The following is a 25148-nucleotide window of genomic DNA, read 5'->3' on the forward strand; positions in this document are numbered from 1 at the left end:
CCAAATAAAATGAAATTCATGCACCACTGTGGTTACCTTGTATGGGACCAGCTCTCGATCAGTACCCATGAATAGAAGAAGAAGACCAATGCTCCTCATATCAGTTTTGTCTCCGATCGTGACAAGACGTTAATTTGGAATGATGTCTTGGAACATTTCACGCTCCAAATAGATGGTTATGATGATATAATAGATGGTGATGAATTGAAGGAGCGAGTTAGGGATTGGGTAATGAAGAAGATGGCCACCTAGTTTTAGACTTGGAAGAAACACCTATACACGACGTATGTCAAGAAGAACATAGCACCAGATTTTACTGTCATAGGCCCGATCTCAAAGCAGAGGCTCTATTGGGATGAGTTTGTACAGTACAAGACGTCGGAAGAGGGTGTGAGTCAGGTGATAAAGAACCAACATAATGCCCAACAGAAGACATACCACCATAACTTGGGATCAGGTGGCTACCCGACTGCCATTAAGAAGTGGAACAAAATGGAAGCAAACCTTCTTGCCAAGGGTATCACACCAGAATCACTCAAGTGGGGAGAGCGTGCAAAGAATTGGGTTTTCGCTCATGGGGGAACACTGGACCAGGAGACAGGGAAGTGCGTTTATGGTGCAAGACTGCAAGAAGCAGCAGAAAAGATTGTTTTATGCTCAGAGAGGTACTACTAGTGGTGCGTTCAGGCCCAATAGAGAGAAGGATGAACTGACATACGCCATCGGGACTATTGAACAAGGTGGCCGAACTAGAGGCAAAGGAAGTGTCTCGTGGGAGCATGGATTCCCTCAGGACAGACCTTCCTACATAAGCCATCAGAGAAAGATGGAAGAAGAGGCATAGCGGCTCCAGAGGTTGGAGGAAGCGGTGCGTGAAGCATAGGAGCGAGAAAAAAACCTTGAAGTGAGAATGCAGGAGGAAATCAGAAGGCAAGTGCAAATAGCAGTGAGTGCAAGCAAGCAGGCATCAGAGCCAGGAATCAACATTAGCCAATCTGTTTAGTTGAAAAGCAGCTGCGCTTCCACAGAGATACCAAATCAAGGGGACACAGGACTGCACTTCCCTATAGATGACGTCACTGAACCTTGTACATCATGTGAGCTACACATTCCGAAGGGGAATTCCACAATCAAGGTGGCTATCGGTCTTGTTAATCCTATCAATCGAACCAAGACACCAAGGATTAATGGGAATATAATCCAAGAAGGATATGTGACCATCTCGGTAGATAAAGCTAAAAAAGGTTTTAGTGATTTGCCTCTTGACATTCCTGGAGGTGATGGCGAGAAGACTCTAGGAGAAGCAGAGAAGACATTCATTCTATGGCGCAAGCGCTACATCATCATTCCTAGGATGTCGCCTCCACCTCCTCCTAAACTACCTCACCATAGGTGCGGATGAAAACACTACATCATTAATTTATATTGGCTTAAATAATTAATAATCTGCTCATAATAATATGTTATTCCTTTTTTTGTAGCAGATCCTCCCCCAACCTAAATTCAATTGTTCAATCGCTAGATCATCATAGTGCTCTGTACGATAACAATGTGTTGGAAGGCGAGGCTGCATCCACACCATCTCCAAGGAGGTCTCCAACGCCGCAGCCGCCACCTCCAAAGAGGTCTCCAACACCGCTGCCACCACCTCCAAGGAGGTCTCCAATGCCTCCCCCGCCCCCGCCTACCAAGAAGCCAAGTACTAGCAAGAGGCTAGCCCCACAAACGAAGAACCAGTCCCCGCCGGCAAAGAAAGCCACCGTGAAACTAAGGGCTATTCCCAAAATAATATCTAAAGAGAAGGAAGAAGTAACTGATGCATATAAAAAGATATGTCCAGATTCTATGACAAAATTAAAAAGGATCAAGAAGCAAGGAGAAACCTGGAGAAACCGTACTTCTTCGTAGCTCCAGATATTCTAAGAAAAAAGGTGGCTTCTTACCAGCAACAACAGCGGGAATCTCGTAAGCCATCCAAATCAACGTTAACGGACTATGACCGCACTCTCACCAAGTCAATTGAGGCGACACAGAAAAAGAAGCGGGCAGGGAAAGGAGTTGCACAACTCAGACAACAATCACACCAATCAGTCCCCCCGCTAGTTGTTGGTAATGAATATGGTTTGAATTTAGGATTAATGCATCAGGCAAACATACCTCCGGATGTCGATTTGGATCACCTTGGTGAATTTATTGAAGAGACTGGTCTCGACCTTTACCAGATGTTTGGTGATGGAAACATTGAGAGTGCGGCGGAGGTTGATATTTGGAAGAAAAAATTTGTACTAGGCCAGAGTCTATACAACCCTCAAGCCTTATGTGATCTGGGGACACAAATGTATCTGCTAAACAAGTGGTACATGCAGGCGTCTATCAGTGGAGACTTCTGCGTTGGTGTCAGAATTAGAGACGAACATTGGTTCCGTGGCGATGATGTTATGTATGTTGACTTTGCAGAATTTCATCAACTATGCCACCTGACCTCTCTGGACAAAGTTATCATTAGCTGCTATTGCCTGTAAGTAATATTTTTTTGATCTATTATTAAACTCATCATATGTGTGTATATGCATATAAATTATCCTAACAAGTACTATATATATATGCAGATTTACAATGACAGAGCTTAGAAAGGAAGGCTGCAATGAAATTGATTTTGTTGATCCCCATATAGTATTCAAAGACCCAGTTACTCCAAAGCCTAATTGGAAGTCTGAGTCAGAGAGTAACCTCATGAACTTCTTAGTGAACCAACGCCACAAGAAGGATATACTCTTTCCCTACAACTTCAAGTGAGTGTTAATAATGTCGATCATCCTTAATGGCTCATATGTTGATTCTAGTTAATTAATGAGTGTTATGCGTTATATCCTATAAACACATGCAGCAATCATTAGATATTGATGGACATCGATCTGGTGAAAAGTCACTTGATAATCTATGACTCGATGAGAAAACCACAACAAGACTACCAAGATATGATAGATATTATCCAGGGGTAATTTCAGTATCTCTAGCAACTATATATACACACAAACATGATGATTAACTATATCTGATGACGTGGCAAATTTTTTATTGGGCAGTGTTTGGAAAACCTTTATTGAGAAGCAACACATGGGAAAATGCAAAGTGCCACTGAATGTAATCCATTTGAAAGTAAGTCCCCTAAATCGCATCATCTTTATTAATTAAACATATAGCTTTCACCGGATCACCAGATTGGATGACAAATCTTTTTCTCGTAAAGTGGTGTCTGAGGCAGGAACAGGGGAACAACTATTGTGGTTACTATGTTTGCAAGTTTATCAAGGTGGTCTCCCAAAGAACTCCTACAGAGAGACTCAAAGTACGTTAAAAATACACTATATATTCATTTAATTATTATTATTATTGATTGTGTTACTATGTCTTTATATATATATATATATATATATATATATATATATATATATATATGTACATATATTAATTTATTTTCCTTTAATTCAAACCTATAGGCTCAATGGTTGGAGGAAAAGGTCATACGGCAAGACCAAATCAAAGCAATTTAAGAGTCTATAGCCGGATTTTTTAATGACCAGGTCATCGATTCCAAGGGCGAGTTCTACTTCGACCCAACACTGCCATGGAAGCCAAGCTAGAGGATGAGAGAAAACCTGTTATATCACAATAACTGTAATGCAATCTTTTGTAATATATGCACATGAAATAATATAATGTAAAATACACATATATATATATATGCTTGAATTGTGTGATTTAATACGTTCATTGTGCTTGAACCGAAACATACTATACGCGCATATAAATGTATAATTAGCAGCGTACGATACGACTTCGAAAACCTATTTTGAAAAGAAAACAAAAAAATGAAAAGAAAAGAAAAAAGAAAAAAATAACCTTTAGTCCCGGTTGGTATTACCAATACCAACCGGGACTAAAGGGTGCCGGCCTCGTGGCATGTCAGGAGGCACCTTTAGTCCCGGTTGGTGTTATCCACCGGGACTAAAGGTCCCACTTTAGTCCTGGTTCCTGACCCGGAACTAAAGGACCCCTTTAGTCCCGGATGCTTGCTCTCGGGTGTGAAACCGGAACTAGAGGGGGTTCCCCACCGAGAGTAAAGCTCTATTCTCTACCAGTGGTGGCCGTAGCTTCACCACAGAAATAGAGGGGGGAGCAGTTCATAGAACTATGAGTTAAACAACAAGGAGCAGTACCGATTTTACCGTTTAACTAGTGGAAAATTGCATTCACAGGGGTGGCCATGTATGGCCCACTTTGGTCTTAACCAAGACTGGCCTCTGATTTGGTTCATCCATGCCTATCGTATTATCTACATTAGCAAGTGTACCTGAACCTATAGATGAAAGTTTAAACATTTAAAATCGGTATGGATGCAATATAAAACTACAATTTATTAGTGTACAAAAATTGATAACATGGAACACAACATACTAGAAAATAAAATGGATTTCAATGCATTGGTCATTTTCTTTGTGTAATTCTAGTTGAAGTCTACATATTGTAGCATAAATAAACCTTGCAATTTGTTCAATTGAAAATTTGAGATAGAGAGGATTGGACCTGGAGATAGAGACTATCGAATGAGGCCGGAATGGAACACTGGCCTACTTCGTTACTTGTTTGGCTATCCCCCGGCATAGACGCACCATCGGCGTATTCGCTGGTTGGTTTCTGAGCTGGTTTGGATTGTCTGGTGCTGGTTTGTTGTGAGAGAAAAACACTGTTGACTGATTGAATAAGTCCGGCTGAAACCAACGTGAACAGGGTGCACGTCTCGTCACCTCCTGCACTGCCAGACCGAGCAACTAGCACCGCATGACCCACTTGCTTGCTGCCTCATCGGGCATCGGTGGTGCTGGTGTCTAGGTCAAGCCTCTAGGCACCATGTACAGGTTGGGCCACCACGCCCCGCTAGGGTTGGTTGGACGAGTGGGAGGGACCGAAGGAGGATGTGCAAGACCTAAGCAAGAGGGCAGAGGCGAGAGGGAATATGAGATTATAGAAGAGGCCGTGCTAACCTCAAGTTATATTTTGAGATCACTACATACCAAAGACTAGGGAGGTCCTCCTCCACGGCTCAAGATATTGATTTTTTTTCCATCCATGTGTGGTAATATTTTTATAAAAAAATAAAGGGCTTGCAATAGTACATCAATATAGACATGTTACAATATTTTAGTTAAAATTGTATCAATCTGTTTCAATGTAGCAGTTGAATAAAATTATCATTTATGTTGGTTTTTTATATCAATAGTAAAAGAATTGGGTAATTTAAACATATATAGGTGCAATATATGTTTAATTAAGCATTTTGGTGACAGCATACGTTGGTAATTAGAATTAAATGTACATTTAAGGGGACATTTCGGTTTATTTTTAATAATCCATAAGTGATAATTATTTATATGCAAATTTAAGGTTTAGAATGGCGGTGGGTTGTTTAATATAAATTTACGGGGGTTTAATTTACAATTTTTAATGGCACATATGGTATATGTAAATGTGAGGGTTATAATAAATCATATTTCATAATGTCATATGTGGATAATTAGACGCAACTTGATATGTTACTCTTTGTTGTCTTTCATAATGACAAATGTGGATAGTTTTTAAAAACAGAATAGATAGATGGCTATTATTATCAAATAGTGATAATCTACCAAATTGGTAGCTATTGATTATAATCTACCAAATTGGTACTAATTAATGGCTATATCTTTCTGGGTTTTATGAGAACTTTTAGGATTTATTTTTTTCTCGCGCATCTTATAAGAATGAACGTAGGCTCTATTAATTTGATTATTTCTATCTAGTAATGACAGTAAGGGTTAAATAAATCCATAGTTCCTCTCGGGGGTAAGGTAGGGAAAGAACATGTCAAGGGGCATGGATTAAATTTCAATTTTTTACGTCAGCTTAGGTGCAAACGTTTATGGACTTGCTAGCGCCCGGACATCTGATCCGGGGTGCTAGCGTCGGATGGTGCCTGCGCAGCGAGCGAGCAAGTGCCCCAGCAGCGCGCCTGCACCACCTCGGACATCACCTGCGCCACCAGACTACGTGCGGGGACCGCTTGGGCCCCCTTGCTTCCCACGTATATCTCATGCGCATCACCCCGAACTACTTTTAAAACATTCAGATGCAACCTTGCAACATACAAAAGAAGACAGATGAAACACTTGAAACATCCGTCTGAAACACTTGCAAAAACAGCTGAAAAACACTTGAAAACCATTGCAAACATACACAACATCCAAATAAAATACTTGCAACATATGTGTGAAACATATGCAACATCTAGATAAACACACTTGCAACGTACGTCTAAAAAAGATGAAACATTGAGAACATACGGTTGCAACATACGTGTACAACCATTGCAACATATGCAACATACCGATCTACTTTTGCAACATCCATATGAAACACTTGAAATATACATCAGAAACAACTGAAACACTTAAGCATACACTTACAATATGTCTAAAAACGCCTGAACACTTAAAACACAGTGCCACCGCCTACCTGGTGGGGCAACTACGGTGGTGCAGGCCTCCCCTTCCTGCTCACGACGAGGTGGATGGGGGGCAAGTGCAGGCCTCCCCTTCCACGATGGGGGAGGTGGATGGGTGTGCGGGCGTTGGATGGTGGCGCGGCGCGAGCATGCGGAGCAGCGTGGGAAGAGACCAGGTGCGTCACTGCCGCGCTGGAGAAGACCGCAGTGGATGGCCCCACGATGGAGAAGGCAAGCGGTGCTTTTTTTTAAGAAGCCACGAAGCACTGGAGCGCGCAGAGCAGAGTGGGGCGAGCGGCGTCCGGGCGAGACACCGACGGAAGCTATGTCGATTTGCTTGCCAGTTGCCACTTTCCACTGGGAAAACTGGAACTTGACGTGACTACCCGGCCCATTTTTTTACAAATTGACCTTTTTTGAAGAAAATTTACATTTGACCCCCTGGGAGACTTAAACTCATCTTTGGACCCTAGAGGTCGGTGCCAGGACTTATGGCGCCGAGGTAAAATGTCTCGGCGCCACAAATCTTGGCGCCGAGGTCGAAGACCAAACAATAACATGGCGCTGATATGGCTCTGACATGGTATAGCTCGGCGCCGTGAAGCAGGGCGCCGCCGTGAGGTCTGGCGCCGACCTCTCGGCTGTGCTGTGCTGTGCTGTGCTGTAGAGGTCTGGGCGCGTAGCTGGGTTTGCCGGGTGGTCCAGGAGAGGGAGCAGACAAGGCGACGTGCAGGAGATGGAGCAGATGAAGAACTCCATTTAATGCATGCGTACATGATCATATCATCTGGAGTAGATATACATATATCGATCTTCAGCCTGACCCTTATCCAAAATAGTAAATAAATAATGAGTTTTGATTATGTGTGGTGTGGCGCCTTTCAACCTGGGCTGCGTGCTGTTCCTCCGTCTCCATGCCGGCCTAGTAGTCCCTAGAGACCAGCTGACCAGGGGCCATGCACGTCGCCATCCCCGTCCCCCCCCCCCCCCCCCCCCCCCCCCTCCCATTTTTTTAGCCTAGACTCCTAGTGTGGAGTTGTAGTATCTGTACTCTATACAACACATTCACACCACCACACACGCACACCTCTAGAAGCTACAACCTATACACTTCAAACGTCTTTCTGGAGATCACTGAAGCCACACGAGCCTCATAGACGACGGGTACGTCGTAGTCCCATTGTAGCGCCACGTAAATGTCCAGGACCTGCACGAAGTAAATATGGGGAAAAACCTCTTGTGACACCTGTTCGTCCCACCTGGGAATCGAACCTGGGCGGGCACGCTCCACAACCGGAGTCGTAGCCACCGCGCTACGAGCGCGTTCGCACGTCCCCCCATTTGGTTTCCGTTCAGCTGGCTTCAATGCCACAAGAAGAATGCATGCATGGACCACGAATATATATACTCTCCCTGCATTACAAAATATAATGTCGCATTCATTCCAAATTATAGTTCACTTTAAATTTATCCTAAGTTAATAAAAAATTTAACTTTTATGAATTATTTGGTTAATATATATATTGGCATCTATAATTGAAACATATTTTGTGGAGTATTTCTTTTTTGCTAATCTATTTCATGAATTGTTTAATGGAACTAACTTGACTTTGTAAATGTTGATCTATTTTTCTATAATCTTGGCCAGAGTTAAAATGAGTTTCAGTTAACACACAATTAAAGTTATGTATAGGGAGTATAAGGTACAGTTGCATCTTCATATGTAACTAAAAGAATGCATGCTTGTGTGATAAGTAATACCATTATAGGTCATTTTGGTTTTTGTAGGTACATAGTTTTTTCTATAGACCTAGATATACGATATGTTTAGATACATAAAAAATTGTGTATAAAAATAATAATGAAACAACATATAATTTAGAACGAATAGGGTAAAAAATAAGTAGTGCAATAGTAATTCCTAGAATAATAATAAAAAATAACAAAACAAACCATGTGAGTGAGGCAAGAAGGACATCTGATTAATGATATAAATAAGGGGAGGGAGCAAGGCAGTACAATGAAAAGAAAAACACAAGGACTTTTGAAGGGGCAAAGGAGGGAAAAGAACCAGTAAAGTGCAGAAAATAATAAATCTATTGTGTAGCTAAGTTTTGATTTTTCTCTGTCCTCAACCTGTATATTGTAGATTTATTATTTATTTTATAAATATGGGGGGACGTGGATGGCGACGTGCATGGCATTAAATGTATATCTACTGCAGCGCCTTGTTATCATCTAGTCTTCGACCTCGGCGCCAGGATCTATGGCGCCGAGACATTTTACCTCGACACCATGAGTCCTGGCGCCGACCCCAGGGTCAAAGATGAGTTTAAATCTCTCGAAGAGCCAAACGTAAATCTTCTTAAAAAAAAGGGTCAAATTGTAAAAAAAAAAGGACTACGCGAGAGCTTGAGCGTCAGCGCAGGACTGACGGTGCTGCACGTGAAGGCGCCGGACGCTCGGAACGCTTTCATAGCCATGGCTAGCTATCACATTACATGTCTATAGCCATGGGTTCACAACGAAATGCAACCAGGGAGGAGTAATTACAGAATTATACTATCCCAGTGTTTTTGTACACCAAACGTGCGCCTGGCGGGGTCAAAATTGCTGTACAACTCTATGCAGTGAGCGGTCACGTGCACTACCACACCTCTGTTATTTGTGCAACGTGCACGCCTATTTACCATGGTCCACGACTTAACATGCACGACTTTTGTGCCGTGCCTGCCTATTCGTTGCCCCTGTTTTCGATGAAGCTCAGTAGAAACCCGCTGACGATCCTCCGGGCTATGGGGTTGGGTATGTGCCGGCACAGCCGTCCATCTACATAGGCAACCATGCCAGATACCGCTAACCTCCCGACAGTCCACAGCCTGTTCCGCTTACACAGGACTCCATCAGATGAGGACGAGTCGCCTTCGCCCTCGTCTACAATCGGTACAATCGGTTTCTTCACTCTCGACATGACTCCAGAGATGGCCTTGCTGGCTTCCCGGTGCAGCACGCGCACAGCGAAGCTCACAAAAAGGTGCTCGCACAGGGTGAGCACCGTCGGCGCAATCCTCCATTCCTGGAGGCAGTTATGAGATCGATTACTCTCACAACAGGAAGCACCTTAGTTAAGGTACCGACGCATGGCTTCAATGCGAAAACAGAACTTACAGGTTCATTTCGCAGATGGCGCAACGGTCGAACTGTGGAAGAATCTCCTTTCAACAGTGCCTTGCTCACAAGAAAGCTTTTGACGTTGTCCACGATTTCGTTTATCAGAGCGCTATTTGGTGGTAGATTCTTCAGGATAACCTGGAAGAGACCGAGTGTACTATCAGATTGTTCAGATAACCAAAGTATTTCTATGCACGCGCGCTCACACAGGGAAAAGAAAACAGAAGTTCTAGGTGAAACCATGCATGAGATCACAGAAAGGAAAGAAAATAGGTACGAGGAAGTTACCTGGTCATCAATCACCCTGACACGGAGGTATTCTTGCTTATACATGACATCCAACATAGCCTGTAGGTACCCTTCAATGTATAGCTGAACAATGACACATGACATGTTATAGATTAAAAGTGGTAACATCATTCGAAAAGATTCAAAGGTAGCAAAAGATGGGGAGAACCTCGTCAAGTCCAGGGCTATGATCGAGTTTGATCTTTCTATCAGGACCTCCCTCCATTATAGCCTGTCCTAAGACAGATGGCTCCATCGCCAACCTCAAAATGCCCTGGTGGAAACCAGTAACCTATGTACAAAAGAAGAAAAAATGCTTTTAATGCAAGGAGGAAGTCAATTCACCTAATCTAATTGCATGTGTGTGTTTTAAATAAGGAAACAAAAAAGGAAAAGTGTCATTAGTTCATCATGTAAAAAAGGAGTAATACCATGCCATTCAAACCATTTGTTTCTGCTCCTCTCACAACACTATCTGAAATTTCTGTGACGGCAGCAAAGAGAGCGTTCGAACTTGCAGTTTTAACCTACAGAAGACCCAACATTACATTGACCCCTTCGAACAAAATATTCATAGTAAGTTTTGCAAGCTCACAGTTTTCCCGAGATCACCAAGGTACCGTTTTGTTCCAGAAAAACCACCCGACTTCATGTTCTTGCTTATAAATTTAAACATGCCTGCATAATCCAGAATTAAGTAAAGCAAACAGTTCAAATCTAGAACAGAGGAAAAACAGTCCATATTTTAAGATGCAACCTGATAACCCATTATGCAAAACCATAATACAGTAATTCAAATAACACAACATCAATAAACACGCTATTCATTACTGTTCAATTATCATAGTGAGCATCTTCCAAACTACAAGGCCAGAGCTCCAATCAAGTAATTTTCCAACAGTCAATGACCATGGAGCATTCCTACAAATATCTGAACATATTTTTATCATTTACCTATGGTAAGCCCAGGGACGTTGAGCGATCCATCAGAAGGGTCGAAGAAAACATCAAGAACAGATGAAGCAGAGTCATCAAAAATTGAGGCAAAAGATGGAGGAAGCAACGAGCTTCCCTTTGTTACATAGATTGCCCTCAATGCATACCTATCAATTACTTGAATGTTATTCATTAGTTTGGGATATCAAGATTTACCAGATGACAATGTAATAAATGGGAAAGATGTACCATACCATGAATAATGCTGAGCGCATTTTAGAAGTAGCTCACGGAATGTAACTAAAGCATGATTAAGGAGAACCCCATTGAGCTCCACAGCTGAGTTGCTAATTTCAGGCACCTGAAAATGAAGAGGTAAGAGATGGAACTGTGATGTGAAGTAACGAAAGAGGTCCTTTTATGATTAAAAAAATGTGTCCACTTTAATAACAGATGAAATATGCTTTAAAACATACCTTTATCACACTATGAAGTAGTGCTCTCAGAGCCTCTTGAGCAGAACTATACGATGTGCGCCGGCCACCAGGCCGAAAGCTTGCTATGATCTTTAGACCATTGCATTTCATAAAAAAACAATCAGTACTTCAAAATTAACACTACGAAATAATTATAGATGTGAAACAAAACGAGAGCAAGGAACCTTAATTGGATGTACTTCAAAATGTCTGAAATAAAATTGTGTACTCGTCGTGCCTGAAGGTGCAAGGGATGCTCTCCAATATGGTACTAGCTTCATTAACGTTTCCTCATCAATCTTAAGATCAACAGGCTGTGACATCATATCTTCATTAGAGGATTTATGATTCTTGCGATATTGCACTAGTTAACAATGTCTGAACCAGCAAGCCTAAGAACCTACTGTTATAGATGTTAGCAAGGAGCAAGCACGCCACTTAAGTTACCTGTAGAATGATGGAACAATACTGTATTTGTTTGACACTGGAGTGGGTTGAATTCAGTACAAAGACCATACAAAGAATATTTTCATCGAGAGTAGCATCCTGAAGCTTGTTCCTCCTAAGAATTGACCCGAATGAAGCCCCTTCCCATTTTTCATCCACATTCAATGACTGCAGTTGTTTTTTAAAAAAAAAAAACTTTATTTATTTACATACTAGCAAAATTGCTCTTGCATTGCATGTACAAATGATTAAACATGTACATAATTGTTAATGCGTGCAAATTAAATAAGACAGTAAGCGAGTTCCTAATAATCAACCTCAGTGGTGGTGATGGCATGGCAGCAGGTACGCCATCATCTTTTTTGAAAACGCAGGAGAGCTGCGTTTCATTGCATTATATAGATGAAAAAAGTGTGTGTGTGTGTGTGGGTGGGGGGGGGGGGGGGGGGGGGGGGGGGGGGAGGGGAGGGAGGTCCCCAACAAAACAAGATGCTCACTCATACGGGGACTAGATATGAGTGAGGCAATTACACAGCCTCAACGTTCAAACACATAGTGGACAAACACGACTCGACCTTAGCTCAAAAAGACCTAGTCTGCAAGCGCCAATCCTAACCTTTGTAGTTTTATCGCCCTAGCCATGCACACATAGCAGGTACACCATCATCATGAACTCCAATAGGTAAATCTCAAAAACAAAAAGTGCAAAAATTGCAAACTTTGTTCCAGCCAATAGGTAATCTAGTTACATGCATTTTTGCGTTGAAATATAAAATTGCAGAGGGGCCAATACTTACATGAATTGCAACAGATACATGCTTGAATCTATTTGTGATAACTGAATCAGAAGAAACATGCTGAAGTCTTGCCGTTAAGATTGTAGATGGCAATTGGACATTTTCCCCATTCTTCAACAAAGTGAACATGAAAAGAAAAGGATATCTGAGACCGTGTTTGACTTGCAAGTATGAATAGATTACTGGCATAGTTCATGAAAAAAATGCTTTCATGCTTAGGCCAGGTGGAAGTCAAAAGGAACAAACCTGGCCTTTATCAAGAAGATGAATACACACATAAGAAATTCTGAACTGTACATTTGCTATTGGCCATTGAATTTTCTCAATTTTGGGATTATCTGCATGTTCACATATTCGTAGAACTCTTGTTAAACCATCGGCATACACTTCATAGCCAATTTTGAACACTCTCAGTCCAAATGATTCATCAAATCTTTGTTTTCTTGAATTGAGTCCATCACTGAATGAGAAATCCAGATTAAGCCTGCTATTTTGGCGCATCTTCAAAAATGGCTTCCATGGGCTGATTTTATCTATTTTAATTTCACGCAATGCAGGTGTATCTGGAGAAGATCAATCAATGTTACTTGTTAAAAACTATGATTAAAGAACCACTAATGTATTAGGCAGGGACAGAGAAATTAAGAGCAAAAGGTCATGTGAATAACCAGGAGGCATCTCACCAAAAATATCTTCCTAACTATACACACTGCAACTGAATCAATGTGTTGCAAACCACTGATGTGGGCACGTGGCCAATTTAGCTTTATTTTATACTAGTTTAAAACTTTAAATAGCGTGAGGGGTAGTTCGAGCTCACATGTGAACTACCCACTTATATTTCAAATTAACCCTCAATGTACTCCCTCCAGTTCCCAATTATAAGATGTGTTAGCTTTTCTAGATGCATTACTTTAACAATATATCAAGTGCATAGCAAAAGCCAAAATGCCTTATAATTTGGAATAGAGGGAATAGTTATTATCTAGACTCTAGAGTGGGTTGTTTTCTTCGTATGTATACACACACGATTGTATATCTACCTGATTTGGGGTATTGCAAGGGACTGAGTTGCACGTTGTACAAACCATTCAAGCTAACAAACTAACCTCCAGCCAATAAACTTGATGACGAAGGAAATAGTAAATGCCTAAGTTAGAGACATGTAGAACAATATAATAATGAAAATTAGTGCTGTTTCTTTATGCTTTTCCAGTTTCATTGGTTTTGTAATTAGTAATAACCACCAACATAATACATTAATCAACAGAATAAGTAACTGTATGTTATTAGGAGTAAAGAACTTGCCAACAATGCGGACAACCAGTTTGCGAGGTGAACTTAAATCATCCCAAGCATATTGTTCTGACTCTTGAGGGCGTAATACATCTGAATCAACTGAATCCTAGAACAAATTAATATATGTATCAGTAATATCATGATAATGATTGGTTCCCTGATAGAATAGAATAACAGAGCTAAAAAAGGATCTGCACCTTCTGGAAATACATGATAGATGATTCAGTCAAGTAATTTTCTATTCGATATGGGAGTGTAACCTTCGGTGGTTTAGTGAAGTGTAAGACAAAAGAAGTTGTCTCTTGAACAACATCAACAGAAGCAAACAGTTTCAGCTTCCCAGCATTCATAGGGTCTCTTTTAATACCATCTGCCACCATTCCTTCTGATCTTCTAAATTTCAAGAAAAACCGACCAATTGATGAAACACAGATTGGTCCAGACCAACTGTATCCAGGTTCTTTTGGACAGAACTGGATAAAAATGTGAGAATCCTCAAAAACATTTCTGTGCTTCTTAACAAATAAATCAAAGTAATTTACTTCTCCCTTTTTCCCAGGTTTACATGTCTGTAAGGTAGCCCGCTGTTTAGCTTCAACTGTCAATCCATCAAGGTCGGGCTACATAATTGGTAACCAAAACCATTAGTATCAGATGAGGTCAACTACAAATATATTATCTTGGATCTCAACAAAACATGTTACAGCATAAGTGACGCACCTCAACAAAACATTGACGAACAGCAATTGCAGCATCAGACTCATTTGAAATAACATATCTTGGAACTATTAGTACTACTTGTGATGGCACAGGCAAGTTATAAAGAACAGGTTGCAAAGACAATCCAAAAGCAGCCATACGATGGGGTAATATATTATCTTGGATCTCAAGAAAAAACTCAGTGAAGCCAGACAGTGCTTCCAAATCAATAATAACTTCTGATCCTTTCTCGCTATGTAGGCTTATTCGTAATTTGCTTGACCTGCCATGTATAAGTTACATAGTTATAAACATGTTTTGAGAACTCAGTGCCAGGAAAGCATATTGCTTTGCATTTACATTTACAGTAACGCCAAAATATCTAACAGATGAAGAAAATGGAACCACTTTCCTGACTTTATATTCTATATCATCAATAATCAAAGTTAACTTAGCCGATGAAGAATGCTTCACAATAAACAAAGTGTTTGCCTAAACGTTTAAACGGACTAAACGGTCACCTATCATTTAGCTGTTTATTCGGGCTAAACGGCCACTTAAATGGACTAAACAGTGATTAAACAGGATAAATGCTTGGTTAACTGGACACCGCAAGCCATTTTGTAGCTTTTACACGGCCTGAAAACGGGCTAAACGGCCGTTTAGGGGAACAAATATAAATTAAATGGTCCTCACCTTGAATAAGACCAAAAGATAAGAAAAAATGTGTGCTTGTAAGTTGTAACATTGAACAGACGATGCACGTTGCTGTTTATGAAGAACTTTCTGGCAGTAACAATAAACCAGCCATATGATTATGATAGCACATCAGTTGGACAACTGGCCATATATCAAACATTATCTATAGTACTGAAATAATAGTGTTATGATCAGGCAAGTCTATCTTTGGGCTACCAGCTGAGGCTTAGGTGAGGAACAAAGCGTTCATAACCATAGCAGATTGACTATTTGCATAAGCAAACTCTACGATACAAGACATAGTGACTGAATGAAATTTTGTGCAAAATAGCTAGCTCCGCTGTGTTGAATCAAGAACCATTTTTCAATCAGCAGAGAACAAAGCCAATGTGACTGCTTACTTTATAAACCAGGAGCTCATTGACATTGAGGGCAGAATACAACCATGTTGGGGGGGAAGATTGATACTGTTCATTCCAGATTCCAACCTGCAAGATTTCAGCATTTCATGAGCAACCATGTAAGATTGCTTACCTAGTACTCAAATTTACATACACAGGTAGTGGTTTTTGATGTGAAGCTGTGCACTGTAGCGTGTAGTTACTGGTATTGTGTAATGTGTATCTTGTGAATACAGCAACCTGCACAATCAAGAGACTGACTATCAGGTAGATCATTTGAATATTTGATATCTTCATCTTCAAACTTTTTAATTCCCAAAGGCATGCGGTTTCATCAGATGTCAATGGGAAATTAAGAAGCAACAACATCAAAATCGTCATCCTACCTCCAACAAGCCTTTCTCCTGGCATAGTAATCTTAATGAAGAATGAAACTTCCCAGGAGCAAATTCTAATTGCATGTCAAGAAACTGAGCTTTACTCGTCTGCTTTTGCATTCTCTTAACCCAGTCACTACTATTAACTGTCTTAGACTTTGAACCATATGAAATCAGTGTGACTGAGAAATTGAATAGTGTAGGATTCACATAGAAATAAGCACTTGAACCACTTATGATTGTTGTCTGCTTGCCAATACCACCAAAGCCATCTTCTATGACATTTCCTGTATTATAGTATATAAACAAATAAGTAAAACATATCCTTTTGTTGTTTGGTTCCTTCAATAGGAACATCCACTTTTCCAACACTAAATGCTCGTAGATAAGAGTTTACCCTGTTGGCAATCTGTCAGAACCACGTGTATGTCTGTTTGCAAGAAATTATACACTTGTACAGTTGGATATATGAAAATTTCTCTTTGGAACTGTAAAGCAACTGGAGCACTTCTTTCAGAAACACGAGTTCCATTTGTAGGCAGCACAGGCACATCTCTAACGAGAATATGAATTAAAAAATGAAGATCTGTAACATGATGCCCATTGGACAAAACAGGGCAACTTAGAGAGCTGAAAGAAGACTTCATGGAATCAACATTGAAGGCTTTCCTTAGGTTATAGTTAAGCTTTTCTATAACCCCAGATATTCGGATGGTTTTTTCACCGATGATGTCCTCTGACCACTTCACTGAAGCTAGCTGGCCAATATTTTCAGAATGTTCCGAAATATCAGGTCTAATTGACAACATAAAATTTCCTGAAATGGATTGGACAGCTGTCAGATGAGTATCATATAATAACTACTACCTCTGACATGAATACTTGACATTTTAGGCTCATATACCTGGATGCTTAATAAAAAGTTGCAACCACAAGGAGCATGAACAACACATAGCACATGATAATATGGGATGATAATATTTGAACTTAGTTTATGATTGGGATTGCATTTTTATCAGTATTCGAATATTAGAGCACTACCTGGCTATTTAGTTGATAACAATAGCACTACATACAAAAAGAAGAGAAAAATAAATGATGAACACATGGATTATGAAACACATAAATTTTACAATTTGAGAGAAATCCTGAATGCAAGTATGCATCTGTTAGACTTCACAAGTGTTCATGTAATCGGGTGCAAGGTAAGTAGTGCCTAATAATTTACCCATGAAGGCATCTGAAAACACAAGAATGACTGTGTCTTTAATAGCACACAACCAAGCATGAAGCATCCTAGTAGTACTGCAAGAAGTAGCCAATGAGAGGGCCCTTTGGCGCTTGGCTGAGGCTGCAGCACTCCAGGATTTGCTAAGGACGCTTACACTGCAATCTAGTTGTGTTAATTGAGTTGATCGCTATACCCTAAGGGCCTGTTTGTTTGAGCTGCAGCTTTTGGGCTGTTGGCTTTTCACTATTGACTTTTGTAATAAACTTTTAGCTTCTCGGCACACCAAAAGCCAGGAAAGCTCCTCTCATAGTTTATTTCTTCAAAAGCCACCTCAACAGTTGGTCTGTGTCTGTTTGTTTCAGCTTATGACAAACAGGCCCCAGTGTGGCGAGCGTTTTTAGCTTTACCATAGGATGTGGGTGGGTGGGTGTCTTTGGGGCGGAGATGGGATTTAATCCCTAACCTTCCCATTTGTACTTATTTCTTCTTCTTAATGAAATGACACACAGCTATCTAATGTGTTCGAGAAAACCCATGAAGTCATTGAACATGGAAACTCTTTCTTGCGCAAGCTACATAGAGGAGTCTGTGGAATAACTGCAAAGTATACAAAGAATGGTATGCAGAATTAACACTACAATAATGTGTAATCAAAATCATTTCTAAGTACTACCATTTTCCAAGGTAAATAATGCTATTGCTAACACGAATAAACAACACTGCTGTTATGGGCAGCCAGCTGGGCCCTTTGGACTGGGATGGCGTTGTAGATGGCCCAAGTCCTGTAGCAGTGAGCGGTACTGTAGCGCTATGGGTTGTCAGTAGGGATAAGATTAGGTTGTTAGGGTTAGGGCCAGCTAGCTCTATATAAGCAGGCATTGTGCACCATTTGTAACCAAGAAATGAAGAAAAATTAATCCTATATGCCTCAATCCTCTAGTCCCCCTCCAAGCTGACTTTGCTAATGATCTAAGGATCATAACATCTGGTATAAGCCATCTTTAAAAGGTTGAGAAGATATAATGTTTGAATATACACTAAATGGTGAACATAATACCCAAAGGAAACTAAGTAAAGTTTATGTACAGTGTGGTTCTATGGAGGACCTTTCCTATCCCTTTTCTCCAATAGTTTTCCATCGATCATCATGCAATAACTTAGCAGCTAATAAGAGATATTTTGTCATGCAAAATGGGAACCAACATCATGCCGAGATAATGTATAGTTACTTGCCAAGAGCTAGAGACATCAATGCTCTTTTCGGTCCACCAGACAAATCCATGGCGTCGAATACTCCAGTAGATTCATCAACCATATCTCCACTTCTAACTGTGACAAATGCAGCCTCTTCACTAGCTTTGTTTGGCCTCTGAAACCGAAGTTCAAGAGGAAAGTCACTCTTATTATGGATCCTCAACAAAGGTTGAACTGAAAGAGATAAGCCTTCCTGCATTTAGTTAACATTAACTATGAGAAGACAAAATTAGACTACAATAATCAATATGTAAGGAAAAGTACAAAAGCATTTGCTTTCCAACCTCAGAATTCTGGGACACCTTGACCACAATAAATGGTCCAGAAAAGGTTTTCGGGTCTACAGAGGTAATGGAAAGTAGTTCAAACCAAAAGATACTTTAAAGCAAGCAGATTCAGAACAAAATATAACTTTGGACATATATCTAAAAACTGCTGAAATTTCTATGAATGAATATTCTTTGAAAGAAATACCTTTGACTGGTGACACGCGGGTTCTCCATGCAAAAATACCAGACTCATGGAGAGAAATGCTGATTGGAATAGTTGAAAATACCCCTTCCTTATATAAGCAAATAGAAACCACATTTTGATCATGTGAAATATTATCATCAAATGTTAAGTGCCTGGAGGATGTGTAAACATGGAGTATCAGACAAAACAGGAGTAGAATACAAAGCGCAAGGGAAGGATCAACATCCAGAGGACTGAATGAGTCATAATCCATTGTCTAATGATGACAATGTGCAAAGCATTAAACATATCCCTTGCTAAGATGACAAGAATTCTAAGTAACCAACAAACTAAACAGACCTCAAGAAAACTGAAGTTGACTGTTGCCCAGGAATTATTGCATCCCCATTACCTTTGAAATGACACACAAGTGCCAGCCTTGAGCCGTTCTCTATCTGCAGAAGCAATGGTTAGTATGGTCATACCTCCAGAAAGAGGAAACAGGAAAAGCCAGAAAGAAAAGAAAAAAAAGGAACAGAAGTACATATGCAATACCCTACTGTGAAATAATGTGTAGAATATGGCAAAATAGGATCGCAGAGCTGTCAGCCATATCATTAGAAAGGTAGATGCGACATTGTGGTTCATATTCATGCATCCAAAATGAAATTCAACTCTGGTTGTCTTGAATGATATAAACAGAAGTTTTAGTTTATACCTTGCAGGAGTTAGGAAAGATAGCTGAGCTTCTGACAGCATATGGACCCATCAAGTCCCACTTTCCAACCAAATATAGAAGGATGTCAAATGAAAGCTCATTAATAAATATATCCACCTGCAAGAACGAAGATGAACCTTCTATCAAAAGAAAAGAATGAAGGTGAGATTAACTACATTGCAGCTAAACAATTCTGTGCAGTTGAGACAAGCTTATTATTAAAGTATCACACCTGCTTTAATTTGAAGAAGAAACAGACGGCCGTCTTTCCATACTTAGTTACTAGGTCTGGTGTAAAAAACCTAGATCGAAAGAATGTATAGGAGGCAATAGGAGAGATGAGTTCTTCCCTGTGTGTCAGATAGCAAGAACTCAATTCCAAATCTCCTTGCCAATTTGTAAGAAACCAGCAAAGTAAAATTTACAGGAAAAAAAAATAGATATTAGCACAAGACTGACCACAGATTTCTTCGTGCGATGAAGTACTGCGCTGAGACCTTGAATGAACTTAGAATCCTGATTTTAGATGGGAATATTTGTGTAACAACACGGATATCACTTATGCAGGTTTGGACAAGTGGGAAAACATTATCAGTATCAGAGACTTCATGAGTGATGGTAAAAACAATCTTGTCAACATTTATGATTACATGTTGAGAACTTGCACCACTAGCCAATCTATCCCTCACAGAAAAAGGCACATCATCGTCCACATCTAAGTAAGTGTTATTGTCCAAATTCATATCGTTAACGGTAAGTCTTGAAGCATCAGAAAAAATAGATTCATCAAAAACCTGCACTTTAAATGGATTTCCTGGCTTTTTCACAAACTCTAGCAAGCCATCAACAAATGCAATGCCATAATTGTTTTTCTTGTTGACAAGATGGTACGAACTTCTTGGTATAACCTTGTAAGGTTTTCCATCATCGCTGTCATCCTCAGAACTATCAACACTGAAAGGAAGTGTGCTCCAAATTGAACACGGCTTGTCAACATCAGAAGAAATTTCAACGAAATCTGATCCTCGAGAAAAACTAAGGGCCAACTCTTTGCCTTCATTATTCTTTGCACATAAAGACAAAAGAGAAATACATTGTGTGTTGGATCTCCAGCTCTTATGGTGTTTCACCTGGAAAAAAAAGGTGATATAGTCTTTCTAACCACATAGGTGCAGCATCCCTTGTAGATAACTAGCGAGAAATCAATTCCAGTATATAGGATTATAGGTATCAAGCGATAACCTTCTACCGCTTGCACCAGGCCCGCCCTTCTATCAAGCGATAACCTTAAATAGAGAAATTAATTCTAGTATAAGGTGTCAAGCTATAACCTTAAACAATGCGCATTCACCAGCAAGGGAATAATGGTATGCACCAACCACTTGGTATGTACTTCCAGTGTTTTTGACTGATACATACATCTGTTGATTAAGATCCCTTATAGCAACAATAGCTCCTGTTATGGCAGTAATATGTGGATTAGCACAGTGTCATTTAGGTCTATAAGATGCATGTCTGTCATTAAGCAGGATTACCATCAGGTATAGTATAATTCATGGGATCTAGCTGTGCTTGGTGACTGGTGCCACCAGACTGTATTTTCTTCTGAGTTGAACCAGAACTCATTATCCCATAAACAGGAGCAAGTAGCGATGAGATCATCTGCAGATAGAAGCTATACTCATTGGACGATTCATAATTTCATAGAACATAATGTGTAGTAGACCTGGACCAAATCTGACTTGGATAGCCATGACCAAATGTTTTATACTCATAAACTGCAATGGATGCATTTTCATATTCCTGATGAGATATTGTTCTCAGTTTATGTCTCCGAAACTGAGTGCTTGTCATAGAAGTGGATGCAAATGGCATATTTTTTATGAAAACTTTTGCAAGGAATCATGGTTAAATTGGGGAAAAGTATTCATAGCTGAAAACAAGGGTGTTAGTATAATGACATTATCCATGGAATTATAATGATGAAAATAGACGTAATATGCAGTCATAAATGTGCCAAATAAGCTCCAATTCTGAACATGGAGACGAAAGAACAATTCAAACCATTTGGTCTAGAATATATAACAGGGTGTCAAATGATGCTAGTTCTCCTAATTTTTCTCGTATTCTCTACTTGTTTTTCCAGAACTACTAGTCACCCATAAAGTACAGACAAAGCATAATAAGTCCAGGAGAGAGAGAGATTGAGGCATCACCTCAACGTTTGAGAGTGACATTGCCACCTCCAAACCAGAAAGAGACCCACTTCCAGACCAACCACCACACAAATGTTCCAAACCGGAGTGACCATCCAATTTTTTTCTCTTGATCTTGAGATAAGCAGAGAAATGCTTCAGGATCTGATTTTCATGTGATGAAAAATCTAGTGATGTGTTGCCTTTTAAACTTCCAAGTGCAGAAGTTGAGCTTGAAGGAGCTTCGTGATCATAACTACACATATTGTCTGCTTCTACAAATGGGAGATATTCTTGAATTTCAGACTGGGGTGAAAGATCAACAGACTTGCTGGATCGAAAACGAGGTCCTGGTACATCTCTTAATTGTTCACAGGAATTCTTGCGGATACTACTAACAGTGGAGATCGAAAGGCGCTTGACTTCAAACAAAAACTCCATGCCAAGATTCATTTGTTGAAGACTCGCATCAACTTCAAAAGTTAATCCCTGATGTGTACCTAAATGCAAGAAAAGATATATAATTTATTGGCAGCACAATTGAACTAAGGATAGGCATATAAAACAATTACCTGATTTATCCACGACAACAAGAGTCAGGGACAGCCAAGTTAATTCAATATCAAGGCATTTGATGACACTCAATTGGGATTCCTCACTTTGAACATGGGCAACGAAAGGCACTGCTGTTGCCCCTCTCTCAGTATACCTGTTGGTAACAATATAGTCACCTGCAGAAATTGGAGCTACCTTATCTTTGACTAAGTTTGATGTTGCCCGCAGTGAGAGATCCACAAGCAGCCATAAGTAAACTTTGCAACACAGAACAAGCTTAGCTAATGAAATTGTTTCCACAAAGATCAAGCCACCCTGTCAATAGCAGTTATAAAGCATGCCTTAAAAACGAGACAACAAAAAGGGGGGATGCCAATTAGGAACAACTCAGAAATAAACTAAATGCTTCATAGCTGGACATTTTCACGATAAAAGCATGCAAAACAATGTCAATATAGCTAATCAGAAACCATGTTAGCAGAATCAGCAGAAAAGACTTCAAGCGGAGTGGTGCACCTGGATTTTGCATTTGACAACCTGAAGATCATCATGGATCAACATTGAGATTTTATGTTTGCTGTGCTGCCTCAATTCGGATAGGTAACTGTGTATTCTGTAGTCTCCAACAAAAACCTCTGTAAATTCAATTTTAATTGAATACCAGTTTCCTAGAGAAGCAGATATGCGACGACTTCTAGATTCATGTTGCAATTTCTTGTCAGCCAAGTTGATATTGGAACCAACACTAATATGAAAGACGCATTCTGATATAATGAGCTGGTTCTTGCTATGCAGTAAGCCACTAGATATGCACCCATGCTGGAGTATACCATTATAAGTACTCATTTGAGGTTGATTCTCGAATATCACACACTGAATTCCAGATAGACTAACGAGGAAGTCTGTGCATTCTCCATTAAGCAGAACTTTGGCAGAAGAACTTTTGATGCAGAAGCCAACACCTAGAGCTAATACATCAAGTAATTCCTGTGTTGCTATGCCCTCAAATACAGGGGAGCTGCTGATGTAGTTTACAAAACTATTGATAAACACAGCAGGATTTATCAAAAGTCCACGTGAAGCACTAAAGCTAATGTCTGCTGACTCCAAATCAAGTTGCATTTCAACACTGAGTTCTACATGAGGATCCACTGTGTCTTCCTGGGCAATATGTTCAACAAGCTCCATTGTGCTCCCCTTAATACCTTTTTTATAAAACGATGCTAGTCTTCCAATAAAATCTCTGGAATACTTAAAGTTTCCAGGATCAGACTTCAATGCCTCCAAATGCATGCTTTCGATAAGCTGCAGAGTGTTGATAACCACCACAAGTAGAGTAAAGTAAAGTGAGTTAAAGCAGACATTACAAGGAGTAGAATACTTGGTTCAGAAATATAAGCCATGAAATGATTTAGGGAAAATTTCCGTTTGTTGTTCTTAATTCTAATTCTCACGTGTAAGCAAATCTAAGTCATGAATTATTCGTCCCCCTCACAAAGCATAGATAAATATAAATCAATAAATGATTTAATAATGTCAAAAAAATGATATAATCTGCTGTGCATACCTGGCAAACCATGAAGAGTTCATCCATGCAGAAGAAAGCTAGGAAACCAATGATCCTTCCTTCTAAGTTAGTTGAGATGACGTTTCTCACGCCAAAGAAAGAATAGACATAGTTCCTGCAAGGCGAAATAAAAAAATTAAATGCAGTTGAAACATGCAACCTGATTCCACAACAAATAGCAGTTGGTACAATAAACAACTTTAATTGTTCATCATAGCTTATTGGATTGCTACTATTAAAATAGCAGCTCTCATAAGACAACCTTTCAGACTCAACTTCTCATGCCAAATACCAGACCAAAATATAGTTTAGGTAACATAACAGCAACAACAACAACAACATAGCCTTTCAGTCCCAAGCAAGTTAGGGTAGGCTAGAGTTGAAACCCACCAAGAGCCCCAAATCACGGTTCAAGCACTTCAATAGCTATTTTCCAAGCACTCCTATTCAAATATAGATCTCTAGCTATATCCCAAGCTTTCAAATATCTTTTTATTGCCTCCCCCCATGTCAATTTCGGTCTTCCTCTACCTCTCCTCATATTATTAGCTTAGCTTAGGACTCCACAATGCACTGGTGCCTTTGGAGGTCTCATTTGAACATGGCCAAACCACCTCAACCGATGTTGGACAAGCTTTTCTTCAATTGGTACTACCCCTAAGCGATCACATATATCATCGTTCCGAACTCGATCCATTCTTGTGTGACCACAAATCCATCGCAACATACGCATTTCTACAACACTCAGTTATTGAATATGTCGAATCTTTGTAGGCCAACATTCTGCTCCATACAATATAGCCGGTCTAATCACCGTTCTATAAAACTTGCCTTTTAGCTTTTGTGGTACCCTCTTGTCACAGAGAATGCTAGAAGCTTGTCGCCACTTGATGCACCCTGTTTTGATTCTATGGCTAACGTCCACATCAATATCTCTATCCCTCTGTAGCATCGATCCAAAATACCGAAAGGTATCCTTCTTAGGCACTACTTGACCTTCCAAACTCACATCTCCCTCCTCCTGTGCAGTTCCGCCAAAGTCGC

The 25148-nt window shown here is 40.0% G+C and overlaps 1 protein-coding gene across 5 annotated transcripts; it reads right to left on the reverse strand.

Annotated features, from left to right (window-relative positions):
- Positions 1-9071: 9071 nt before the first annotated feature.
- LOC136505462 (uncharacterized) lies at positions 9072-24259 on the reverse strand. Of its 5 annotated transcripts, XM_066500616.1 has the most exons (33): positions 24105-24258; positions 23054-23842; positions 22555-22852; positions 22004-22482; positions 21323-21449; positions 21119-21243; positions 20247-20917; positions 20020-20137; positions 19788-19904; positions 19430-19524; positions 19091-19242; positions 18901-18956; positions 18596-18809; positions 16529-16948; positions 16141-16418; positions 15909-15994; positions 15755-15841; positions 14676-14937; positions 14153-14575; positions 13965-14061; positions 12903-13219; positions 12657-12767; positions 11860-12027; positions 11598-11726; positions 11413-11502; positions 11191-11297; positions 10955-11103; positions 10596-10678; positions 10432-10527; positions 10170-10292; positions 10001-10084; positions 9710-9850; positions 9072-9617 (listed from the first exon to the last, which is right to left on the reverse strand). In XM_066500616.1, exons 1-33 carry the CDS (start codon positions 24129-24131, stop codon positions 9276-9278), a joined length of 6861 nt encoding a protein of 2286 aa, XP_066356713.1. In that variant the 5' UTR covers positions 24132-24258; the 3' UTR covers positions 9072-9275. The 5 variants fall into 5 exon arrangements, 4 of the variants coding, with proteins under 4 accessions (XP_066356713.1, XP_066356714.1, XP_066356715.1 ...); XM_066500617.1 differs by lacking the exon at positions 10432-10527; XM_066500618.1 differs by lacking the exons at positions 21119-21243; positions 21323-21449.
- Positions 24260-25148: the final 889 nt, after the last annotated feature.

Source organism: Miscanthus floridulus, chromosome 14 (assembly GCF_019320115.1).
Source record: "Miscanthus floridulus cultivar M001 chromosome 14, ASM1932011v1, whole genome shotgun sequence".
Classification (NCBI taxonomy): domain Eukaryota; kingdom Viridiplantae; phylum Streptophyta; class Magnoliopsida; order Poales; family Poaceae; genus Miscanthus; species Miscanthus floridulus.

Bases quoted from the DNA above. Each gene is read 5' to 3' on its own strand.
- LOC136505462 (XM_066500616.1), bottom strand. From the start codon at position 24,131: ATGGATGAACTCTTCATGGTTTGCCAG. The intron at 20,138-20,246 runs GTCAGTCTTGTG...TCTGACACACAG, and splicing joins ATCGCACGAAGAAATCTGTG to GGAAGAACTCATCTCTCCTA. The intron at 19,243-19,429 runs GTCTGTTTAGTT...CACATCCTCCAG, and splicing joins TCAACTTCAGTTTTCTTGAG to GCACTTAACATTTGATGATA.